The 18,842-nt window shown below is 46.9% G+C and overlaps 10 protein-coding genes across 10 annotated transcripts; 4 read left to right on the top strand and 6 right to left on the bottom strand.

Annotated features, from left to right (window-relative positions):
• Nucleotides 1-416: 416 nt before the first annotated feature.
• Nucleotides 417-2,131, bottom strand: FVEG_05853 (hypothetical protein; the record flags this gene model as incomplete). The annotated part of the gene is made up of 5 exons (XM_018894090.1): nt 417-443; nt 490-1,452; nt 1,502-1,780; nt 1,833-1,873; nt 1,921-2,131. 5 exons carry the CDS (start codon nt 2,129-2,131, stop codon nt 417-419), a joined length of 1,521 nt encoding a protein of 506 aa, XP_018751077.1.
• Nucleotides 2,132-2,534: 403 nt separating this feature from the next.
• FVEG_05854 (hypothetical protein) lies at nt 2,535-3,743 on the top strand (the record flags this gene model as incomplete). The annotated part of the gene is made up of 3 exons (XM_018894091.1): nt 2,535-2,890; nt 2,947-3,087; nt 3,137-3,743. 3 exons carry the CDS (start codon nt 2,535-2,537, stop codon nt 3,741-3,743), a joined length of 1,104 nt encoding a protein of 367 aa, XP_018751078.1.
• Nucleotides 3,744-4,342: 599 nt separating this feature from the next.
• Nucleotides 4,343-6,046, top strand: FVEG_05855 (hypothetical protein; the record flags this gene model as incomplete). The annotated part of the gene is made up of 2 exons (XM_018894092.1): nt 4,343-5,694; nt 5,746-6,046. The coding sequence occupies 2 exons, from the start codon at nt 4,343-4,345 to the stop codon at nt 6,044-6,046; spliced, it is 1,653 nt and encodes a 550-aa protein (XP_018751079.1).
• A 300-nt stretch (nt 6,047-6,346) lies between these two features.
• FVEG_05856 (hypothetical protein) lies at nt 6,347-7,470 on the bottom strand (the record flags this gene model as incomplete). Its single annotated transcript, XM_018894093.1, has 2 exons — nt 6,347-6,509; nt 6,569-7,470. The coding sequence occupies 2 exons, from the start codon at nt 7,468-7,470 to the stop codon at nt 6,347-6,349; spliced, it is 1,065 nt and encodes a 354-aa protein (XP_018751080.1).
• Nucleotides 7,471-7,803: 333 nt separating this feature from the next.
• Nucleotides 7,804-8,704, top strand: FVEG_05857 (hypothetical protein; the record flags this gene model as incomplete). Its single annotated transcript, XM_018894094.1, has 2 exons — nt 7,804-8,421; nt 8,471-8,704. 2 exons carry the CDS (start codon nt 7,804-7,806, stop codon nt 8,702-8,704), a joined length of 852 nt encoding a protein of 283 aa, XP_018751081.1.
• Nucleotides 8,705-9,154: 450 nt separating this feature from the next.
• FVEG_15740 (hypothetical protein) lies at nt 9,155-10,434 on the bottom strand (the record flags this gene model as incomplete). The annotated part of the gene is made up of 5 exons (XM_018904936.1): nt 9,155-9,417; nt 9,474-10,002; nt 10,055-10,191; nt 10,241-10,310; nt 10,360-10,434. The coding sequence occupies 5 exons, from the start codon at nt 10,432-10,434 to the stop codon at nt 9,155-9,157; spliced, it is 1,074 nt and encodes a 357-aa protein (XP_018751082.1).
• A 439-nt stretch (nt 10,435-10,873) lies between these two features.
• On the top strand, nt 10,874-13,010 carry FVEG_05859 (hypothetical protein). Its single transcript, XM_018894095.1, has 7 exons — nt 10,874-10,948; nt 11,000-11,235; nt 11,288-11,659; nt 11,706-11,963; nt 12,016-12,178; nt 12,231-12,565; nt 12,615-13,010. Exons 1-7 carry the CDS (start codon nt 10,906-10,908, stop codon nt 12,945-12,947), a joined length of 1,740 nt encoding a protein of 579 aa, XP_018751083.1. The 5' UTR covers nt 10,874-10,905; the 3' UTR covers nt 12,948-13,010.
• Nucleotides 13,011-13,810: 800 nt separating this feature from the next.
• On the bottom strand, nt 13,811-14,683 carry FVEG_05860 (hypothetical protein; the record flags this gene model as incomplete). Its single annotated transcript, XM_018894096.1, has 1 exon — nt 13,811-14,683. The coding sequence occupies one exon, from the start codon at nt 14,681-14,683 to the stop codon at nt 14,117-14,119; it is 567 nt and encodes a 188-aa protein (XP_018751084.1). The 3' UTR covers nt 13,811-14,116.
• A 114-nt stretch (nt 14,684-14,797) lies between these two features.
• FVEG_15741 (hypothetical protein) lies at nt 14,798-16,235 on the bottom strand (the record flags this gene model as incomplete). The annotated part of the gene is made up of 3 exons (XM_018904937.1): nt 15,981-16,235; nt 15,821-15,915; nt 14,798-15,768 (listed from the first exon to the last, which is right to left on the bottom strand). The coding sequence occupies exon 3, from the start codon at nt 15,563-15,565 to the stop codon at nt 14,798-14,800; it is 768 nt and encodes a 255-aa protein (XP_018751085.1). The 5' UTR covers nt 15,566-15,768; nt 15,821-15,915; nt 15,981-16,235.
• A 689-nt stretch (nt 16,236-16,924) lies between these two features.
• FVEG_05861 (hypothetical protein) lies at nt 16,925-18,447 on the bottom strand (the record flags this gene model as incomplete). Its single annotated transcript, XM_018894097.1, has 1 exon — nt 16,925-18,447. The coding sequence occupies one exon, from the start codon at nt 18,445-18,447 to the stop codon at nt 17,047-17,049; it is 1,401 nt and encodes a 466-aa protein (XP_018751086.1). The 3' UTR covers nt 16,925-17,046.
• Nucleotides 18,448-18,842: the final 395 nt, after the last annotated feature.

Below are 18,842 nucleotides of genomic sequence, written 5' to 3' on the forward strand. Positions count from 1 at the left end.
CATAAAGCGCGTCGGTCAGTCACCCGGGGATATGGTCAGAAGATCAAAGTTGTAGGTCATGGCCAAATAATTTAAAAGGTCTTAGTAGTTCTATGAAATCTGGACTATAATTTATTTGTAAAATACAGTTACCCAGCCTGGCTATTGCCTGTCCTGTCTAACTGGCTTGCTTGCCCTTATCTTAGTGTTTGCCCTGATGGTTTACAATCATGTGGCATATTTGCCAGTCCAACATCACCGCAACATTCACATTATTGTGTCACAGAAGATAGCAGTATGCGTGTGCCAGGTCATGAAGTATTAGAGAATATTCAAGATATATCTGATTCGAACATTGAATTAAAACTCATAGACTACTAAACCAAGACTAGATCCATTCTGAGCCAAGCTCGCCAAACATTTATGAACCGTCACACTTAGAGGATGTAGCGGAATTGCATATTCTGACTGATTAGTACATGATATTTTGGGTGAGAACAAACGACTTACCTTCTTATCAGTGAGATCATCCTCATAGGCATGGTCAAATCCTTCGGTGGTACCAGACTTGTCGCGCTTGCTGTTGGACCACATGCATAGACCACGGTAAACAAGAGCAAGGAGACCGGCTATGATGGAAGTAACGACGACAACAATAAAACCGGGCTCAAAGCGAGGTGCATCTCCCTTCTTGAAGCAGAGAGGACCAACGAAGTTACCGAGACAGTAGCCGATGTAGAGACCGGATGAGGCGACGGATCGCTTGGTGTATCCCGCAGTGTTGGCAATCTGATGACCCATCAAAACTGCATATCCACCGCCCACAGATGGGAGAATGTACACTGCAAAAAGCAATGCGCCTGTAGCTGAGAGTGGAAGAAGCCAGAGCAACAAAGCGGCGAGGACAGTGCCCATCTGAGCAATGAAGACCAGATAGGACCTGTTGTTCTTGAATTTGTACGCCAGGTAGGGGAACAGAAGTTGAAGTGTTCCGGCATATGCGCCACAGGGCATCATAAGCAAGAGAGAGTTCAGGGTGCTGAAGCCGAAACCGTGGATGATGATAGGAACGAAAGTCGAAATAGGGGCATTGGCAATCATAGAAAGGAAAGCAATAGAGAAGACGGTCCAGAACTTGGGGTCAAGCAGGAGTTCCCAGATCTGAGCGACCTTGAGATGAGTGTTGCGGACACCAGAGTTGTTGGTCTTCAGTCTCGCAACCAGGATATATCGTTCTCTCTCGTTGAAGCCCTTGGCACGAACGGGATCGGGAGGGAGGACGAAGACGAGGATGATACCCCAGACGATGGTGAGAGCACCAGAAAAATAGTACATGTATCGCCAAGAGGATACGCCTCCGTTGATTTGGCCGAATCCGTAGTTGATGATAGGGGAGATGATCGAGACGTAACCGGTGCAAGAGTACCAGATACCCATGCGCATGGCCTGTTCATTCTTCTTGTAGAAACTTCCCTGAAAAGACTAAGTAAGCACTCAACGAGTATGAGAGAGGCAGACTTACGACAATCATCATAAACATGGGAGAGATACCAGATTCCAACAAGCCAAGGAAGAACCGTTGAGTATAGAGTGTCTTGTAATCCTTGCAAACCACGGTCAGGATGAGACAGATACCCCAAAGTGTGACAATGCCGGAAGCAACCCGTTCGATGGGATATCTCTGTGCGAGCATCATGGCTGGATAAGCTCCAATGATGAAACCGATATAGAAAATAGCAGCCGACATGGAATATCGATCTCCGATGAGAAGACCAAGATCTTCTCTAAGTCCGAACAAAGCCTTAGAGAATACGTGTTAGCAACGGCTTGAAGCTCTGAGATGCCATACATACAGCTTGAGATAACATAGCCTTGTCGTAGTACTGCAGTCCGTCTGTACATCGTTAGCTTGCATCCCTGCTCGACGATCATGCAGCTTACACGTAGCACACAGAACAGGCATGAGCTTCCAATCAATCTTGCGGCGCAACTTCTTCTCCTCCGCCTCAGTCCAGGCCTCATCGCCCGCATACGCCTCAAGGACTTTCATCGCCTCATCCTGATGGACGGTGTCAACTTCGACACCTTGCTTGGGAGTCATGTCTGCCTCCTCTCGATGATTGATAGCAGCGCCCTTTTCAGAGTCAGACATTGTTGATTAAATGATGAATGATGATGATGATGATGGAGCATTTCGAGTGGATCGTAGCTCGATACTTATCTTGATTGCAATCTTGCTTTGACGCTGGATGGTACGGGGTAAAATTCTGGGGTAGAGTCCGGGGTGGGATTGTTTGTTGGATAGGCTTGGCGGGCTTTTCTGCTTTTGGTTTGCCGATCATTGTGCCGATGGCCTGGACCCGACGCTATTGTTGCGGGGTGACAACCTTGACGCGTGAGCTTGTACAGTTCAAAATCTTCTGATCATCTGTGCCATTCTGATCTTGAGTCAATGTGGGGTTATCAGCCTAAGAACATTTAAGTTAAACTATTGGTAAAAGCAGCAAATTTGTCTCGGTCTAGCAACCTCCCAAGTCACCAACAACAAAGACAACATGACTGCAGAGAAAGCACCGCAACTTGAGATTCCTCCCGGAGAGGCAATCAAAGCCGTCAAGCTCATTAATCCCGTCAACTTTGGTCCAGCTATTCTTGAAAGGTTCATGGCACCAGCTGTGCCTGGTCTTGAAACATTCAAAAGTTCTCCTTCATTATCATTCCTCATTGAGCACCAGTCGGGAAGGAAGCTAGTGTTTGACCTAGGAATTCGAAAGGACTACAACAATTACTCACCTTCTATTGTCAAGTATTTGCCGACTACCAAGTACACTATCGAAGTGGCGGGGAATGTGGCGGATATCTTGCAGGAAAATGGTGTGCCATTGAATGAGGTTGAAGCCGTGATATGGAGGTTAGTCCAGTCTACCGAAAATGCTTGTTTATGGCTGTGTTTACTAAGATATCTAGTCATTGGCATTGGGATCACATCGGCGATCCTTCTAGCTTTCCTCATCTCACAGATCTTGTCGTTGGACCAGGCTTCAAAGATGCAATGCTGCCAGGAGCACCAGCAAACCCCGAATCACCTATCCAAGAGAGCGATTATGCGTACGTATAGCTCTTAAACATGTGGATGGTCAAAGCTTACGATTGGTAGGAATCGCAATCTGCGTGAGATTAGTTTCCAAGGTCCAGAGTCTCTCAAGATTGGTCAGTTCCCCGCGTTTGACTATTTTGGAGACGGTTCATTCTATCTCCTCGACAGTCCCGGACATGCCGTTGGCCACCTATGTGGCTTGGCACGGACTACAACTTCCCCAGATACTTTTATTCTAATGGGTGGAGATGTCTGTCACTACGCAGGTATCTTCCGTCCTTCCAAGTATCTCCCAGTGCCAGATACCATCAGCCCTCATCCATGTCATCCACATGAAGACGGAGTTCTGTGCCCTGGAGAAGCTTTTGCACGACTACAAAAGTCACGAGGAAGAGAACCAACTGATACTCTATTTGACTTGACGTTTGGCTTGGATCTAGAACTTGCTTCCAAGACTACCAAGCAGTTGCAGGAACTAGACTGCAACGAGAATATCTTTGTGGTTGTTGCTCATGACTCCACAGTCCGCGATGGCGTTCCTCACTTTCCTAAGAGCTTAAATGATTGGAAGGAGAGAGGATTTGGAAAGGGCTTGAAGTGGGCTTTCTTACGCGATCTGGAGAAATTCTGGGAATCTGAGGGCTTACTGGAAAGCCGAAAGGACTAGAACGAGAAGACTAGATCCTAACAACTTAATTAGTGAATAGTTGAACTGGACTATGTTTTGAGCTATCTTATTTTGAGAAGTCACCGTGAAGTAGCCGTCATTTACTCAAAGATCGGGCAACTTTTATCTGAATAACCGACCTGAAGGTTACTAATTCTGACAGGTGTCACAACCTCCCTCTAGATTATGACTCTAATGGCTTGGCAAGTCATTAATTCAACAACTTCGGTTTCTTATCAACCCCGTGTCCGAGTATCGGACGCCACTAGGCTAACGTTAAGCGATGCCCAAATGACTCGGCAATACCTGGTTATCCTATTTGGGAAAGGCGGGGATAGCTTCAGTTAGCCTCAGCTTTGAGCTCTCGGTTACACGATACCCCAGCCATCAACCCCCGGATGTGCGGGGTCAAACAAGGACTCCCTGCAATGCATACAGAGGAGAATAAACCCGCGGGCATAAATCGACACGCCGGACGTAACCCTCAGATATCCAATTGTGCTGCGACCTTCATCGATCTTTAAAACTTTGTCATACCTCAGCACAACGCCACTTCTCTATCTGGCAACCACCTATTTTCATCGTTTCACAACTTCACAATGCCTTCAGCACAACCAATTCGTGGTGATGCGTTTGGATCACCGGACAGCAACTTAGACTATGATGTTCTTATCATTGGTGCTGGACTCAGTGGTATTCTCAGCCTGTACCGCATGCGGGAACTTGGCTTGAAGACACGAGTTATCGAAGCAGGTTCTGGGGAGGGTGGAACTTGGTTCTGGAATAGGTACCCTGGTGCTCGGTTTGATTCAGAGAGCTACTCATACATCTTCTCATTTTCACAAGAAGTTCTCGATGAGTGGAACTGGACCGAGCACTTTGCTCCTCAACCAGAAACCCTTCGTTACATCCAATATCTCACAGACAAGTTTGATCTGAAGCGTGATATGCAATTCAACACACGCGTGAGATCAGCAAAGTTTCAAGAGGATACTTCGTCATGGCTGCTGGAGACAGAAGATGGCGAGCAATACACATGTCGATATCTCATCACCGCCATGGGCATTCTCAACCAACCAACTTTACCAAATATTCCCGGCGTTCAAAATTTCAAGGGACAAGCCTGGCATACAGCCAGATGGCCAAGTGATGCCTCCGCTCTGAACGGCAAGAGGGTTGGCATTATCGGTACCGGTGCAACAGCAATTCAGACAATACAAGCCATCTCGGATAAGGTTGGCCACTTAACAGTGTTCCAAAGGACACCAAACTGGACAGCTCCACTTCGTAACAAGAAGATTAGCCCAGAGGAGATGGATGAGATCCGCACAAGATACCCAGAAATCTTCCGTAAATGTGCCGAATCATATGCCTGCTTCATTCACGTCAGTGACAGCAGGAGCGTCTTCTCCATGACAGAGGAAGAGCGCCAAGAGCAATGGGAGAAGTTATACGCCGAACCCGGCTTCGCCAAAGTCCTCAGTGTGTCTTCAGACGTCTTTACAGACCACAAGGCGAACGCGCTTTATAGCAAGTTTCACGCTGATAAGATCCGCGCACGAATCAATGACCCAGAAGTAGCTGAGAAGTTGATCCCTAAGAATCATGGCTTCGGCACAAGGAGAGTTCCTCTTGAGAGCGGTTACTTTGAGGTTTTCAATCAGTCGAATGTCAAGTTGGTTGATATCAGAGAAGACCCGATTTCTCAGATCACGGAGACTGGCGTTCAGACGGGAGATGCGTTTTATGAGCTTGATGTTCTTATTTACGCTACTGGCTTTGACGCTGTCACTGGTTCTTTCAATGCAGTTGATATTGAAGGCCGGAATGGAACAAAGCTGAAGGATGTTTGGGCTGAGGGCATCAGGACGTTCTTGGGACTTACTGTCCAGGACTTTCCTAACATGTTTATGATTATGGGTCCTCATCAGATGTTTGGAAACATTCCTAGGTATGGTCATCTACTTAAATTACTACTGTCAGTACTAACGAGGTGCTTTAGGTCCATCGAGTATGCAGCAAACTGGGTTGCCGAGTTTATCCGATACGCTCGTGACAACAAGATCATCAGTGCTGAAGCAACTGACAAGGGTATGGATGAGTGGACGCAGCATGTGCATGAATGCGGAAAGGGTCTACTAGCCAATGAAGTTGACTCTTGGATGACTGGCGTCAACAAGAACTTGGCTCATAAGCAGAAGAGATCCATGACGAGGTATAATGGTCCTGCACCGGGGTATCGAAAGAGGTGTGATGAGGTCAAGGGGAGGGATTATTCGGACTTTGTATTGAGATATGCATGAGCATAGAGTATGTTAGAATTTAAATGTTATTATGATATGATATCTTCTGATAGAATCGAGGCTGTATCGGGAGTTTGGTTGCTCGAGTAGCTTAATCTTGAAGTAGATGATAAGCAGACATCATTCGGAGTCCTTACCAAACTTTAGAGAACTTATGGTGCTTCAGGATAATTAAGAGTATTTTGGGACGTCTTATGGTGAGTTTAGGGAGGTATCTGAATAACTTCCATCGTTTGTTTCATCTATCCAATTCAAATTCCTACAACCTCAAGGACCTCGGTATTATGATAGACGGTATAGCTAAGCGGTTTTGACTTCAAACTGTCTTGCTTCAGGGTTCGAGAGCGCCCAAATAATTCCCTCCTCCATAACTCTGTCCCATCTCTTAGACTCACTCAGCTGATCCCCATATCTACGGAACCCATGGGGCAATCCCTTGAAAACATGAATATCCGTGGGTACCCTGTTGCAATTTCATGTCAGTTGCTTCAATGGTATCAAAAATAGAGACTGCTGACTTACCCTGCCTCGGCTAGCTTCTTTCCATACAAGAGTCCTTCATCCCGCAGGGGATCGGCACCGGCAATCCCAAAGACAGTGGGAGGAAGTCCTTTGACGTGAGAAGCCGATGCGTTTCCAGTGTTTGCTCGGAAATCATCAGCATCTGGGAAAGGAACCGGGAACTTCAGCATTCCTGTAAAGAAGTCGATGACCTTCTTGGGAAGGATCGGTGCGTCTTCATTCTGGACATATGAAGATACCAAGGGGTTCGTGAGTTGGTCAAGCTGCGACTGATAATGATCGAGATGGACTAAAGCTGGGGTCATGAGAATCTGTCCGGCAATCTTGGGGTACTGGCGGATATCTGGCGCTGAGATGTTCTGTCTCAAAGTCAAGGCGGCTGCTAACTGAGCACCAGCGCTGATACCGCCGATGACAACCTGGTCAGGTTTGCTTTGAAGCTCATCGATGTGATCGTGTATCCAGTAGAAGGCATCTTCGACGTCATTCCAAGCTGTAGGGAATGTATGATCTGGCGTGTGACGGTAGTTCACATTGACAACCGTAACCTTCGCTCCAATTGCAATGCGCGAGGAGATGGCATCTTCAGATGAGAGAGTACCGAATAGATATCCACCACCATGGAGGTGGATATAAATCGGCAGCTGAGCATCGTCCGCAGCATCAACAGGCCTGTAGCTTCGTGCTTCTACAAATGAATTGTCTCTCGTAGGAATTTTGTAGTCTTTCATGCGGACCAGATGACCCAAATCCTTCATGCCATTCGCGGATATCTCCTCACGACCTTTGTTGACTACGGCCTGTCTCTCATAGATATCCGCGAAGGTTGGGGGAGGAGGTAGATTTGCTTCTAACGCAAGCCATTCGGCAGATTTGGGGCCATATTCCGAAAAGTCGCACATGATGATAAATTTGATGGTGTTCCAACAATTAATTCTTGATATTATTGAATCTCAATGAGTTTCTGGGTTCATGGAAATGCATCCTTGAGGGGTATCATGCTGCACAGAACTTCATTGGCTGCAGCCATGTGATTCCGTCAGTCGTACCTCGGCGCGACCCCACAAAATGAGGTTGAATTAGAGTATTAAGCTCTGGCAATTCTCAATTAGGAAAGCCGCCCAACAGTCCCGGAGAAAGGAGTACTCGAGATTGATTTCATGATTAAATATTCCGAATTGAGAGGATTCATTGTATCTTTTCATAATAAAAGAGATCCAAAAACAAACACCACCATGGCCGAGATACCCACTCAACCCCCGTCTCGTTCACTAAAAGACAAAGTCGCCATCGTCACAGGTGCTGGCTGCTTTGGAGACGGTATTGGCAATGGAAGAGCCATATCGATCATGCTGGCCAACGAGGGCTGCAATGTGATATGCCTTGATATGGATCTAGAATGGGCAACAAAGACGGCTGATATGGCCAACCAGAGCGCAGCTTCCAAGAAGGCCATACCGGCACAAGGAAATGTCACAGATGCAAGCGATTGCGAAAAGGCCGTTGCCCTTGCATTGAAGGAATTTGGCCGTCTGGATATTCTCGTCAACAATGTCGGCATAGCTGGAGCTTCAGGGACAGCCGTTGATGTGGATATGGCCAAGTGGACGATGGGTCTTGAGGTTAACGTTTCAAGCATGGTTTTGATGGCAAAGTTCGCCATACCAGCAATGGCCAAGAATGATGGCGAGATCAAAGGGTCTATCGTCAATATGGGGAGTGTAGCCGGCTTAAAAGGCGGTACACCTCATCTCTTGTATCCAACTGCAAAGGGGGCTGTCGTCAATATGACGAGAGCCATGGCGGCTCACCACGCCAAAGACGGCATCAGAGTGAACTGTGTCTGTCCCGGAGTAAGTTATGAACCTACGAGAGCAGGAGGACTGCGCTAACATTTGCTAGATGCTTTATACACCAATGATGTACGCAAAGGGTATGTCAGAAGAAGCCAGGGAAGCGAGAAAAGCAAGGAGTTTACTTGGAACTGAAGGTACAGCTTGGGATGCTGCATGCGCTGTTGTGTTTCTGGCGAGTAACCATGCAAGGTGGATCACGGGAGCTATTCTGCCAGTTGATGCTGGGACAACCGCTGCTGTTGGAACTAGCTTGCCTGCTGGCGCAAGCGTTAATGGTTGATATAGATTACCAAATATCTACACATGGATCCAACTTTAAACCAATGACAAGTCCCCAATCTTCGGTTAGAAAGCTACTGCTTAAATAGATTTCCTTAACGACTGAGTCTATAAATGACTTAAATTTGAGCTCTATTAAGGTTTAAGTTTAATAGTGGACCTGAGACCCTAAGCGATGAAAGGATTTAGGTAAATTTAGGTACATTTATAATAACTTAGAATAACTTAGGATGCCTTGGTTCGCAGCACTCTAACTGGATGTCAGGTATCTTGCTCTGTGAGAATAGTTCGAGGTCCACGATGATGGAGAGATCGAAGACCCATTCTACCTTCCTTTCAGTCAAGAAAGAAATAGACCATCGCCTTTCGGCTGACCAGTACGAAATACACGGTGAATGTAATAGAAACACTCTGTTGATCATCTAAAAATCAATTGAATTCATAAGCGAGGCTAGTCATGCAGTAAAGCTACTCTCGCCTTGATCTTTCCTTCACCCAATGCCCCAAGCACTTCCTCAAAATCCGGAAGCTTTCTGGTTTCCACTCGTGGGCTGATATGGCCAGAAGCGATAAGCTCAAGAACCTTCTCCAGATCTCTGACTTGGCCACCGTAAGAGAAGATGAAAGAAAGTCTCTTCCTTGTACCTATCTTCATATGAATCGTGTTTTCTGTGTCAAGGCTGCCAATGCAAAGAAGTTTGCCGCCACGACGAACTGAAACACATATAAGCTGAGGTTTTACGAATTTCAAACCAAGATATTTTGCTTACCGATATGTTGTGCATCTTCGAATGTCTGATGAGTACCAACGAAGTCAAGAACGGTGTCGATTTTTCCTTCCAAGCCATTCTCTTTGATGAAGTCCTGAGGAGGTTTTCCTACTGGAACGATGTCTTTCTCGGGTATACCCAGAGCTTTGGCTTCATCAAGAAGCTCTTGTCGAATATCGGAAACTATCACCCTCGCTCCGATATAACGCACAATCTGTAGAGCATTGAAGCCTAGGCCACCGAGACCAAATAGAAACACTGTCTCATGCTTTTTAACTTCTCCTCTCCTAGTGATGGCGTGGAATGCTGTGTTCACAGCGTCAGTGGCTACAGCAGCTTCTGCTGGGCTGACACCTTCGGGAACCTTGACTGCAGCTCTGATATCGACCGCCGTGTATGGTGCGTAAAAGCCATCTTGGCCAATGCCTGAGTGATGGCCTCTTTCACAAAGTTGGGCTAGATCGCGAGAGCATTCAGGGCAGTCGTCTTGGTTACAACCAGGAACAGCATGAAGAGCCACAATATCTCCCTGTCCACCGTTCAGCACCCACTAATCGCAAGATTTGAAGAATGCCACTTACCACTTTCAGTCCCTTATCTTGAACATTGTTGCCAATTTCAATGATTTGTCCGCAACCTTCGTGGCCCAGGATATACTTTTCCTGAAACCAAGAGGCTTGCTTTTCTATCGTGAGTAGAGAATGGTCGCTTCTGCAAACTTATTATTGGTCAGCTTTTAGTCAACTACCAGGAAGGGTTCGTCGTACCGCCAGACGCCAGCATCTTACAAAGAATGCCATTTGGTGACACTTTGGGAACGGGTACTTCTTCAAAAACCTCGAATATGTCAGTGTATGGCTTTGCTAAAATCGAGAGTTCGCATTACCGGCTCCGGACTTCCTTTGTGCTTCCTCCACGCAAACATGGTTGCTGGTACTCTTTCGGAATTCGTGACAGTCATGGCAAAATTGGTCGATAATCTGAAAATGATGATCAATCTTGATACAGGATCCTCACTGCAGTACGGGTGACAATAATCCACCCTATATCAAATCCTACTATTCGGCTTTCCCAGACCTGGAGTCAGCTCGGTTTCCCTTCCTAGACACAGACGCGTCTCGGTAGGATTTTCTACCGAGGTTCTCCGAGGCAACGAGAACCTATGGTTGGCTTAGAAATCCACTTGTCATAATCTGGAGAATGCGGGGGATTGGCCGCTATTCAAGATGGCAATGCTCTCGGTTTTCCTATAAGAGTGTAGCTCCGCCAAGAACTCCACCACAATTTGTTTTCATGACGTTAGGTCGCTGACTCGCTGGCTTGCCGATGACCTTCAATAAGAAATTCATTCTGGCTGTCTCGATATTATTGTAACCTATCATATTGCGAATTGCGTTTCAACGTGCGAAAAGAACAAGGAGCTCGTATCAAAATGGTGTTTACTTCTCCAAGCTGGGTGCCTCAGCTCCCAATTGGTGAGTCGCGTGCCTCAATTGATGGAACATCCCATTGCTGACATATTTAAGATCCTCCGGATTCGATACCTATTGCTGAGTTTATGAGGAACGAGGCTTATGGTCGCCAACCTATTGCCAAGAGCAGACATCCATTTACCTGTGGAATCACTGGCCGTTCGTACTCAGCACCTGAACTGTTCGAGCGGTCAGAATCTTTTGCAAGAGCCTTGGCAAAGCGTCTTCAATGGCAGCCGAATGAGGGAACACCTTGGGATAAGGTTTTGGCTATCTTCTCTCTGAACACAGTAAGTATATGCCGAGTTTGTATGAGGGTACCTATCTGATAGATGACTCTAGATTGACTTTGTAACCGCCATCTACGGTGTTCACCGACTCAACGGCATAGCCACGCCAGCCAATGCTGCTTATTCCTCTGATGAACTTACCCATCAACTCAAGGCATCAGGGGCCAAAGCTCTGGTTACATGTACACCTCTACTCGAGGTCGCGCTTGAGGCAGCCAAGAACGTCGGCATACCAGAAGAAAACATCTATCTGTTCGACGTCCCGCGAGCTGAGCCTACCTCAAGTTTCAAACATGCTTCCGTCGAGGATCTTATCAACGAAGGCTCGAGACTTGCAGAACTTGAGAAGCTTCAATGGGTTCAAGGTCAAGGTGCACGCCAGACAGCCTTTTTATGCTTCTCAAGTGGAACATCAGGCCTGCCGGTAAGATCATTCCATCCCAGCTATGACACACACTAATACGATGCAGAAAGCTGTGATGATATCTCATAGGAACGTCATTTCGAATGTGTTACAGCATGTCACTTATGACTCTGTCGCCAGACGGAAGAAAGGTGTAGAAACTCAAGCAGTCACAGGATTCTTGCCCTTCTCTCATATCTACGGCCTTGTTATTGGTGCTCATACTTGCACGTGGCGAGGTGATCAAGTCATTGTTCTCCCGAAATTCGAGTTCAACGACTTCCTCAAGTCTGTTCAGGAGTTCAAGATTAGGCAGCTGCTGGTGGTCAGTTTATTTGTGATTCTTAAAACTATATCAGTACTAACAGTCCTCCAAGGTCCCGCCGATTATCATCCAAGTCCTGCGATTCAAGGATGTTTGTGCCAAGTATGACCTGAGTAGCGTCAAATTTGTCTACTGTGGTGCGGCCCCCCTCGGCGAAGAAACAATCTCGGACATGAAGAAGCTATACCCGGATTGGACAATCGCACAGGCCTATGGTGAGTCTATCCGCGATACAATATCCAAGAAAGAATGACTGACAGAATCAAGGAATGACGGAAACCGCAACTGTCGTGACATCTTCAAGCGAAGATGATGTCTTCACAAGAGGCTCTGGATCCCTGTTGCCTGGTGCCAAAGCCAAGATCATCGACTTTGAGGGCAATGAAGTTACTGAGTATGACAAGCCAGGCGAGCTACTTGTTCAAGCCCCGTCAGTTGTGTTAGGATATTTGAACAACGAGAAAGCTACCTCTGAAACCTTTGTACATCACAAAGATGGAAGATATATCCGCACTGGAGACGAGGCTATCGTGACTTTAGCCCCGTCTGGTCACGAGCATATTGTGATCGTTGACAGAATCAAGGAACTCATCAAGGTCAAGGTATGTGAACTACTTTTTAATTGGTGATGCCAATACTAACAATTACCAGGGCCATCAGGTTGCACCCGCGGAGCTTGAGGCTCACATCTTGACAAGCCCCCATGTCTTCGACTGCGCTGTGATCCAAGTACCTGATGAGAGGTCAGGAGAGGTACCAAAGGCTTTTGTAGTCAAGAGCTCTTTGGCTGAGTCCTTGGATGAGAAGAAAGTGGCCAATGATATCATGAAGCATGTTGCTGATAACAAGGCTTCCTATAAACAGCTCAGGGGAGGCGTAGAGTTTCTGGAAGTTATACCCAAGAGTCCAAGCGGAAAGATCCTTCGTCGGCTGCTCAGGGATAAGGAGCGTGAGAAGAGACGGGCTGAGGGGGCGAAACTATAGATCTTAGAATACTCGAGCGCCTGTCTAGCATTTCCATTAAATTATTTGTCATATTTACGAGGACGATGAGTAGTTCATTTCGCTTCTTCGTGATTAACGATGAGAATCTATTGAGGTTATTATGGCCAGGCAGGGTTTGGCTAAAATGACTTGTACTCTAGCCGAGACCACTTGAGCGTGACTAGACGTTTAAGCTTGAACCCCAATATTGAATAACAATGGGGCTATCATCAGTGACATATAATGGACGAACAAGAACAAATAACAAATAAGCTCTCAGCCACAAGTATCAACTGCAAATAACACGTTAATGCCTCCGTGCTGTTCCGTTACGCAATGCTCCAGGAAGAGAGATTGCAGTTTCCAGAACAACTATGAATGCAAGGTCGTAAGAAATTTGAAAGAGCAACAACCTGCCATGTAGAACCGAATAGTGGATTTAGTCATAGAGAGGGGAAGAAACGAGAGAAAAAGCCAAGACATGTGAAAACCAGTGGGAACGACGATTCGTTGCGTGACAGGTATTTGCACTGTACTCTGTACATGCTAGGGTGCGTCATGGCCAGGCTATACATAAGCCTCAGGGAGCAAAAAAAATAACAGAGCTTAATACAAGGTATTAGAATAAACTTAGCTAAAGATATCCTAAATTTAGTAAGTTTATCCTAAACTTGTATAAAATTACCTAAATCTTTTTATCATTTAGGATCAAGTGAGTTTTCTTTCCTTCTCTAGCTAGGTTGCTAGGGCACCTAAGAAAGACCAGTTAGCTCCTAGCAAACAATCACGAATAGGACATATGATAAAGCATAACCATCACGTATTATTGCGAGTTTCATCAAAAAGACTTTTATTTATTAAGTGCCCGGTATGTAGACACGGTGAAAGGAACTCAGCGTGAAAAGAGTAGCACATCGCCACGCACGTTAAAGTGCTTGAGAGGTGGTATAGCCTGAGCAAATGCTCTTGCGATACTGGACCGACCGAGTGAAGAGTGCTACATGTCACCTCCCTGAGATCGGGAAAGGTTCAAGGCTGGTCCGGAAAGACAGAAAAAGGGCTGGGAAAAGACATGACAAAGTTAGACGAAAGCGACAATCCTGCACTGGAAATGAGGGCTGGAGGTCAAGCCATGCAAGAATCTCAACACTTGTATGCCTTCAATCCTTCTAGGCACCTGCCATATCTAGATCGCCTCGGAGAGCCAAGACTTCTTCGTGTTGGTCCCTGCTGAGGCTGTATGCAGCAAGGTTATGGAGTTCGCAGGGAATCACCAAGCCATCGCGTCGAAACAGAATGTAAAGCGCCTTGAAATCATCAACGATCTCCTGCGGGGCAGTCTTCTGCGACACAGGCTTGTCCCTGGTGGCTTGGACAAGGGTTCCTTTGAGTTGCTCCTGGATGATTTTAAGTTGCTCCTGGGTTTCTTTGAGCTGCTCTGGGGTTCCTTCGAGTTGCTCTAGGGTTTCATTGAGCTTCTCCAGGGTTCCATTGAGTTTCTCCAGGGCCCCATCGGAAATGGGTGAAGTGTTGAGAGAGCGATTCTGCAGAAGCATCTCCGCGAACTTGGTCCAGTCGTCACGGAAGCGTTGCTGGTAGTCGATGAGAGTCTTGACGTCCTTCCAGGCTTCGATGCAGCGGGCCCTCCCGAGTTTGGTAGTGTCTTTCTCGGGAAGACTGTTGACGAGAGCTCCGAGGAGTTTCATAGAGGGCCCAGCAAGGTCTGAGTCCTGCATTTCAATTCGCTCACCTGGAAGCTGGTGTTCCCAGGAGGTCTCGGTGATATCCTGAGCCAAGACAGCTTCAAACTTTTGGATACGTTCCTGAGATTCGGGAGAGTGCTGTTGGAACTAGCTATGCACTCTCATCTTGATATCCCGAGGAAGAACAGAAAAGACATGGACGTCCATCAAGCGGTCCATCTCAGGCTTGAATGCCTTTCGGTCGACTGCTGGATCTCGCATCTGTTCAATTACCCCACCAACTCGGGCAAGAGCTTGGTCCCTGTTGATGGTTCGAGTCACAGTGCAGACTTCAGCCGCGGTTCCAGTATCTGCGTCGCTGATTTCACGGCTTAGACGGCGGTCAACTCGGCGCAAAGCGACTTCTAGACTTTCTCCTTGACAAGCCAAATGGCTTGCAAACTCGTGAGCGGCACGAAGGCGGGGAAGTTGGCGATGGATAAATCCGAGGTATTCGTGAGGGGGCGGCATTGCTGCTTTGACAGTCCAGATACCATTAGATACCAGGTAAACCGGGCTGTCGACTGAGCCATCCCGCCTGACCAAAAATGGATCCTGGCGGGTTGCCTCAAAGACTTGGATAGCGACCTTGAGCCAAGCCATAGAGTTATGGGCACCAAGCATGTCAATGATGGAGCTGTGAGGCCTGGCCTCGGCTACCTTGCGGTACTTGAGAGAGGCGATGAGAGAAACCAGGATTGGGGCAGGGAGGCAAGGTGTTTCATCCATGCGAGGAACCCGGAGCGCCTTCTTACATGCCTTCTTGATAATGCGATATCCATCAAATTCGGTGAAAATCGTAGCCAACAACACGTTTCCTGATTCAAGTTGGGTGACGCATCGATCCCAACATTTGGGGAAGTCTTCGCGGGTCATAGATACAGCCGAAAAGATCTCATCAACAATCTTTTCGTGGATCTCTCTGACGCGTGTTGCGCCAATTTCCCTCAAAGTCAGGACAGGATACTTGGTGAAGGCGAGCTCATTGAGATCCAACGGGTTTCCATCAAGACCTGAGAGATGTGTGTGGCACTTTGATTGACCAACACTTGAGTCGCGTCCGATTCGGCCATGGTTCTCTGGCAAGAAAGTTAGCTTGATGAACCATGAGATAAATATGGAAATTCTTACCGATGGTGTAAGATCAAGCGTATCAACCAACAATAGGGGATTTTGCGAATTTGCGAGCCTTGGGAGTGGCTAATGTGTCTGAATTCTTGGGAGGTCTGAGAAGAGCAAATGGTCAGTTAATCTGTCTAAAGCACGCTTTGATATCAAGAGACAAACTGACCTTCGATAATACGAGCCGGAGAGGTTTGACTGGAAGTCTTCAGACAACGCAAATGTAGTAGAACTCGGAAATGTCTTTGCTGGGGAAGATAAGTGGACTCGAATATTGTGTGTCTTCTTCGCCCAGTACGAAAGTACGTCCAGGCGAAGCAGAGGATAATTCTGAAGATTAAGGTGAAAAGGATAGAGAAAGGTTAAGAATTTTGAGGTGGGTGTGGAAAAGAAAAGAGGGTGGGAGTGTCGACCGCGATGGATTTAATGAAGGAATAAGAAAATAGATTCTAGCACCGACCGAGAATGTCTCAAGGCGACATCAAGGTACCGATCACGCAATTACTACTGTTTCTCGGAATATAATCGGCCCTCAGCTCTGTCGATACCTATAAACAGCTTGAATCGGTTGCCAGGTTATGCGACGTCCCTGATCAGGTTAGATCTCGGCCATTAGGAGTGAATATCTTCCATGAGCTGGCAGTGCAGTGCAGGTGTGTGGCACACCACGGTATTACCCTGGCTTTCTAGCTTCTATCTTAGAAAGTTTAAGATATCTGTCACTTGAGTGATAGCATATGTGTACAATGTAGACGTCAAGATTTCTCAAAAATCGAAGCGCAAAGTCGATTGTAAAGACCTTATTTGCAGTCCCTGGTTTAGCAGCAACATTCATTGCAGGATGAAGTACGTAACTTTACCAGGCCTTTCTTTTTAAGGGCTATGATCTACTCATTCTACATGCAGGCATTTTGCTTCATCCTTTGAATGATCAAGGTATAAAATGTCACTTGACAGTGGTCGGAATATATGTGCTAAATGTTTTAGAACTTCATTTACTTGGCTTGGTACTTGCCTCATGCTGATGTACATCGACAGTCTGGGCTATTTACGAGCTGGCTGTGCAATCTAAGCATAACCCGAAACCTTGAAGTACCAGGACTGTCAAGGTCATCTCAATATGAAAGGTTTAATTTCTAATGACCCTCTTTGCTTCGCTTAGTCACATGACTTCAGAGGAACTGTATACCTGTACCGAAGATACTAGAAGATACGATACTCCAATTGGTCCCCTATCAAGCCCGCCGCATTGGCAAGCTCGTTTTGTGTCTCCTCGACCACTCCACAGCCCTATAATAGAACACATCCTCCTTGACCTTCGCCGTGATCTTATCCATATCCACATCCTGACCCTCCTCAATAGCCCTTTCAAGTTCCGTCAAAAGAGCCTGACAGTCCCAGCACCCACAAGAACGATACTCTTGTCCAAAGTACACCCGATACAATCTTCTCGTCTCTCCAAAGCCATCACCTAACTGTGGTTTCTCAATGGTATCGTCATGATTGATGAACTTGCCTGTCAAAACCTTCATCGCCTGTCCATAATGCTTGGCCGTACACTGATGGGTATGCCAGACCAGATCGATATCCAATGTTGGCACAACAGTGGTTTTGGACATCTTGAGAAGCTTGCAGAAGTTCTTATACCGCGAAATAGCTCGTCTAATCGTCCCATGGAGAGCAGGAGATCTTATCCACATGAACGAATTCATCTTATCGACAAACGAAGCCTGACGAATAACAGCATCTCTCAGCTGTTTCCCGAATTCCGGGTCACACTTTCGAAAGAGCTGTGAGTATTCCTTGCACGGACTTTCGTCTGTCATAGGCCTATAGCCACGGACCCCAAACCCCTCCTGCGACATGTGAACAAGCGACAAGGATGAGAGGCCTTTCCATGAGATAATATCGTTGAAGAGATTCGGCCCGAAGCCCGATGCTTCTTCGTAGTTCGCTGCGGCTGCTGGTGGCAGGGTGAAAGTCCACTCTGTATTATCGATGGCGTGGTGAATGTGCTTCCAGGGAAACTTGACTGAGAAGAGCGGTTCTCTGGAACAGGTATTGAAGAATAGACGAGGATTGAGAAGGAATGAATGCCAGATCATGAGAACATCAAGAGGCGGGAGATTATCTCGTGTAATTTCTCTTGCCGAAGACTTGTTGAAATGATCTCGCCACGCAAGAAAGCGAACAGTAGCAAGCTCAACAAATCTGGGCCACTTCGCCTGTCTTCGTTCCCAAAGCTTGTCATCCTTGAGCGTCTTCTCATCTCCCTGATACCCAGTCTTGGTCTCTCTGATAGGTTTAATCTGCATCGCTTCATCCAATTCAGTCGAAACAAGAATCTTCTGCCTCAAAATGAAGAGCGTCTCCAGGAATTCGAGGTGAGCAGCGCACTCCGACAGAGTAGGCAAAGCCAAGTCCAGAGTCATCCGTCTTCTTGAGGGCTCATGGTCGACACTTATCGGTGTCGTAAATTTGAAGATGCCAGGGTCGGGGATTATTGGAACATCCTCTGGTTTGACAGCGAGTTCGTATGGCAGGCCATTCGGATTCTTAGGGCGCGATGAACCTGAGACCATATCCTTCCCCTGCTCATGCAAGGAAAGTTTAGTGAACCGGTGCTCCAAAGCCATTTTGCAACATAAAATCAGAAAATCTTTCGTTTCTCACGATCAAGGTTCCTTTTCGTGGTCATCTTTATTGCTGCAAAATGAGGCGATTCCAGGCTCAATAGCGCCGGGCAATCGGACTGCCAACAAATCTCCAGACTGCCTCACCGCGCCTCAAACAAAAAGTGTACCACATCCCAGGCACCCCTGCTTGTCAGCTTCGCAATCTCGCCAATCGCGCGCCCTGAAACAAAGACATCTTACGCCCGGCTAAGGAGAGGTCCAGCGCCCAGGCGTTCTCGACCTGTCGATCATCGCGGGGTCATTCCGCTTTTGACCAGCCACTGTAAGCTGAACGCTGTCGACATTCATTCACAACGCAACATCAACGTACGTTCATGCTAACAGTACAATGCAAT

This window comes from Fusarium verticillioides, chromosome 2 (assembly GCF_000149555.1).
Source record: "Fusarium verticillioides 7600 chromosome 2, whole genome shotgun sequence".
In the NCBI taxonomy this organism is placed as follows: Eukaryota; Fungi; Ascomycota; class Sordariomycetes; order Hypocreales; family Nectriaceae; genus Fusarium; species Fusarium verticillioides.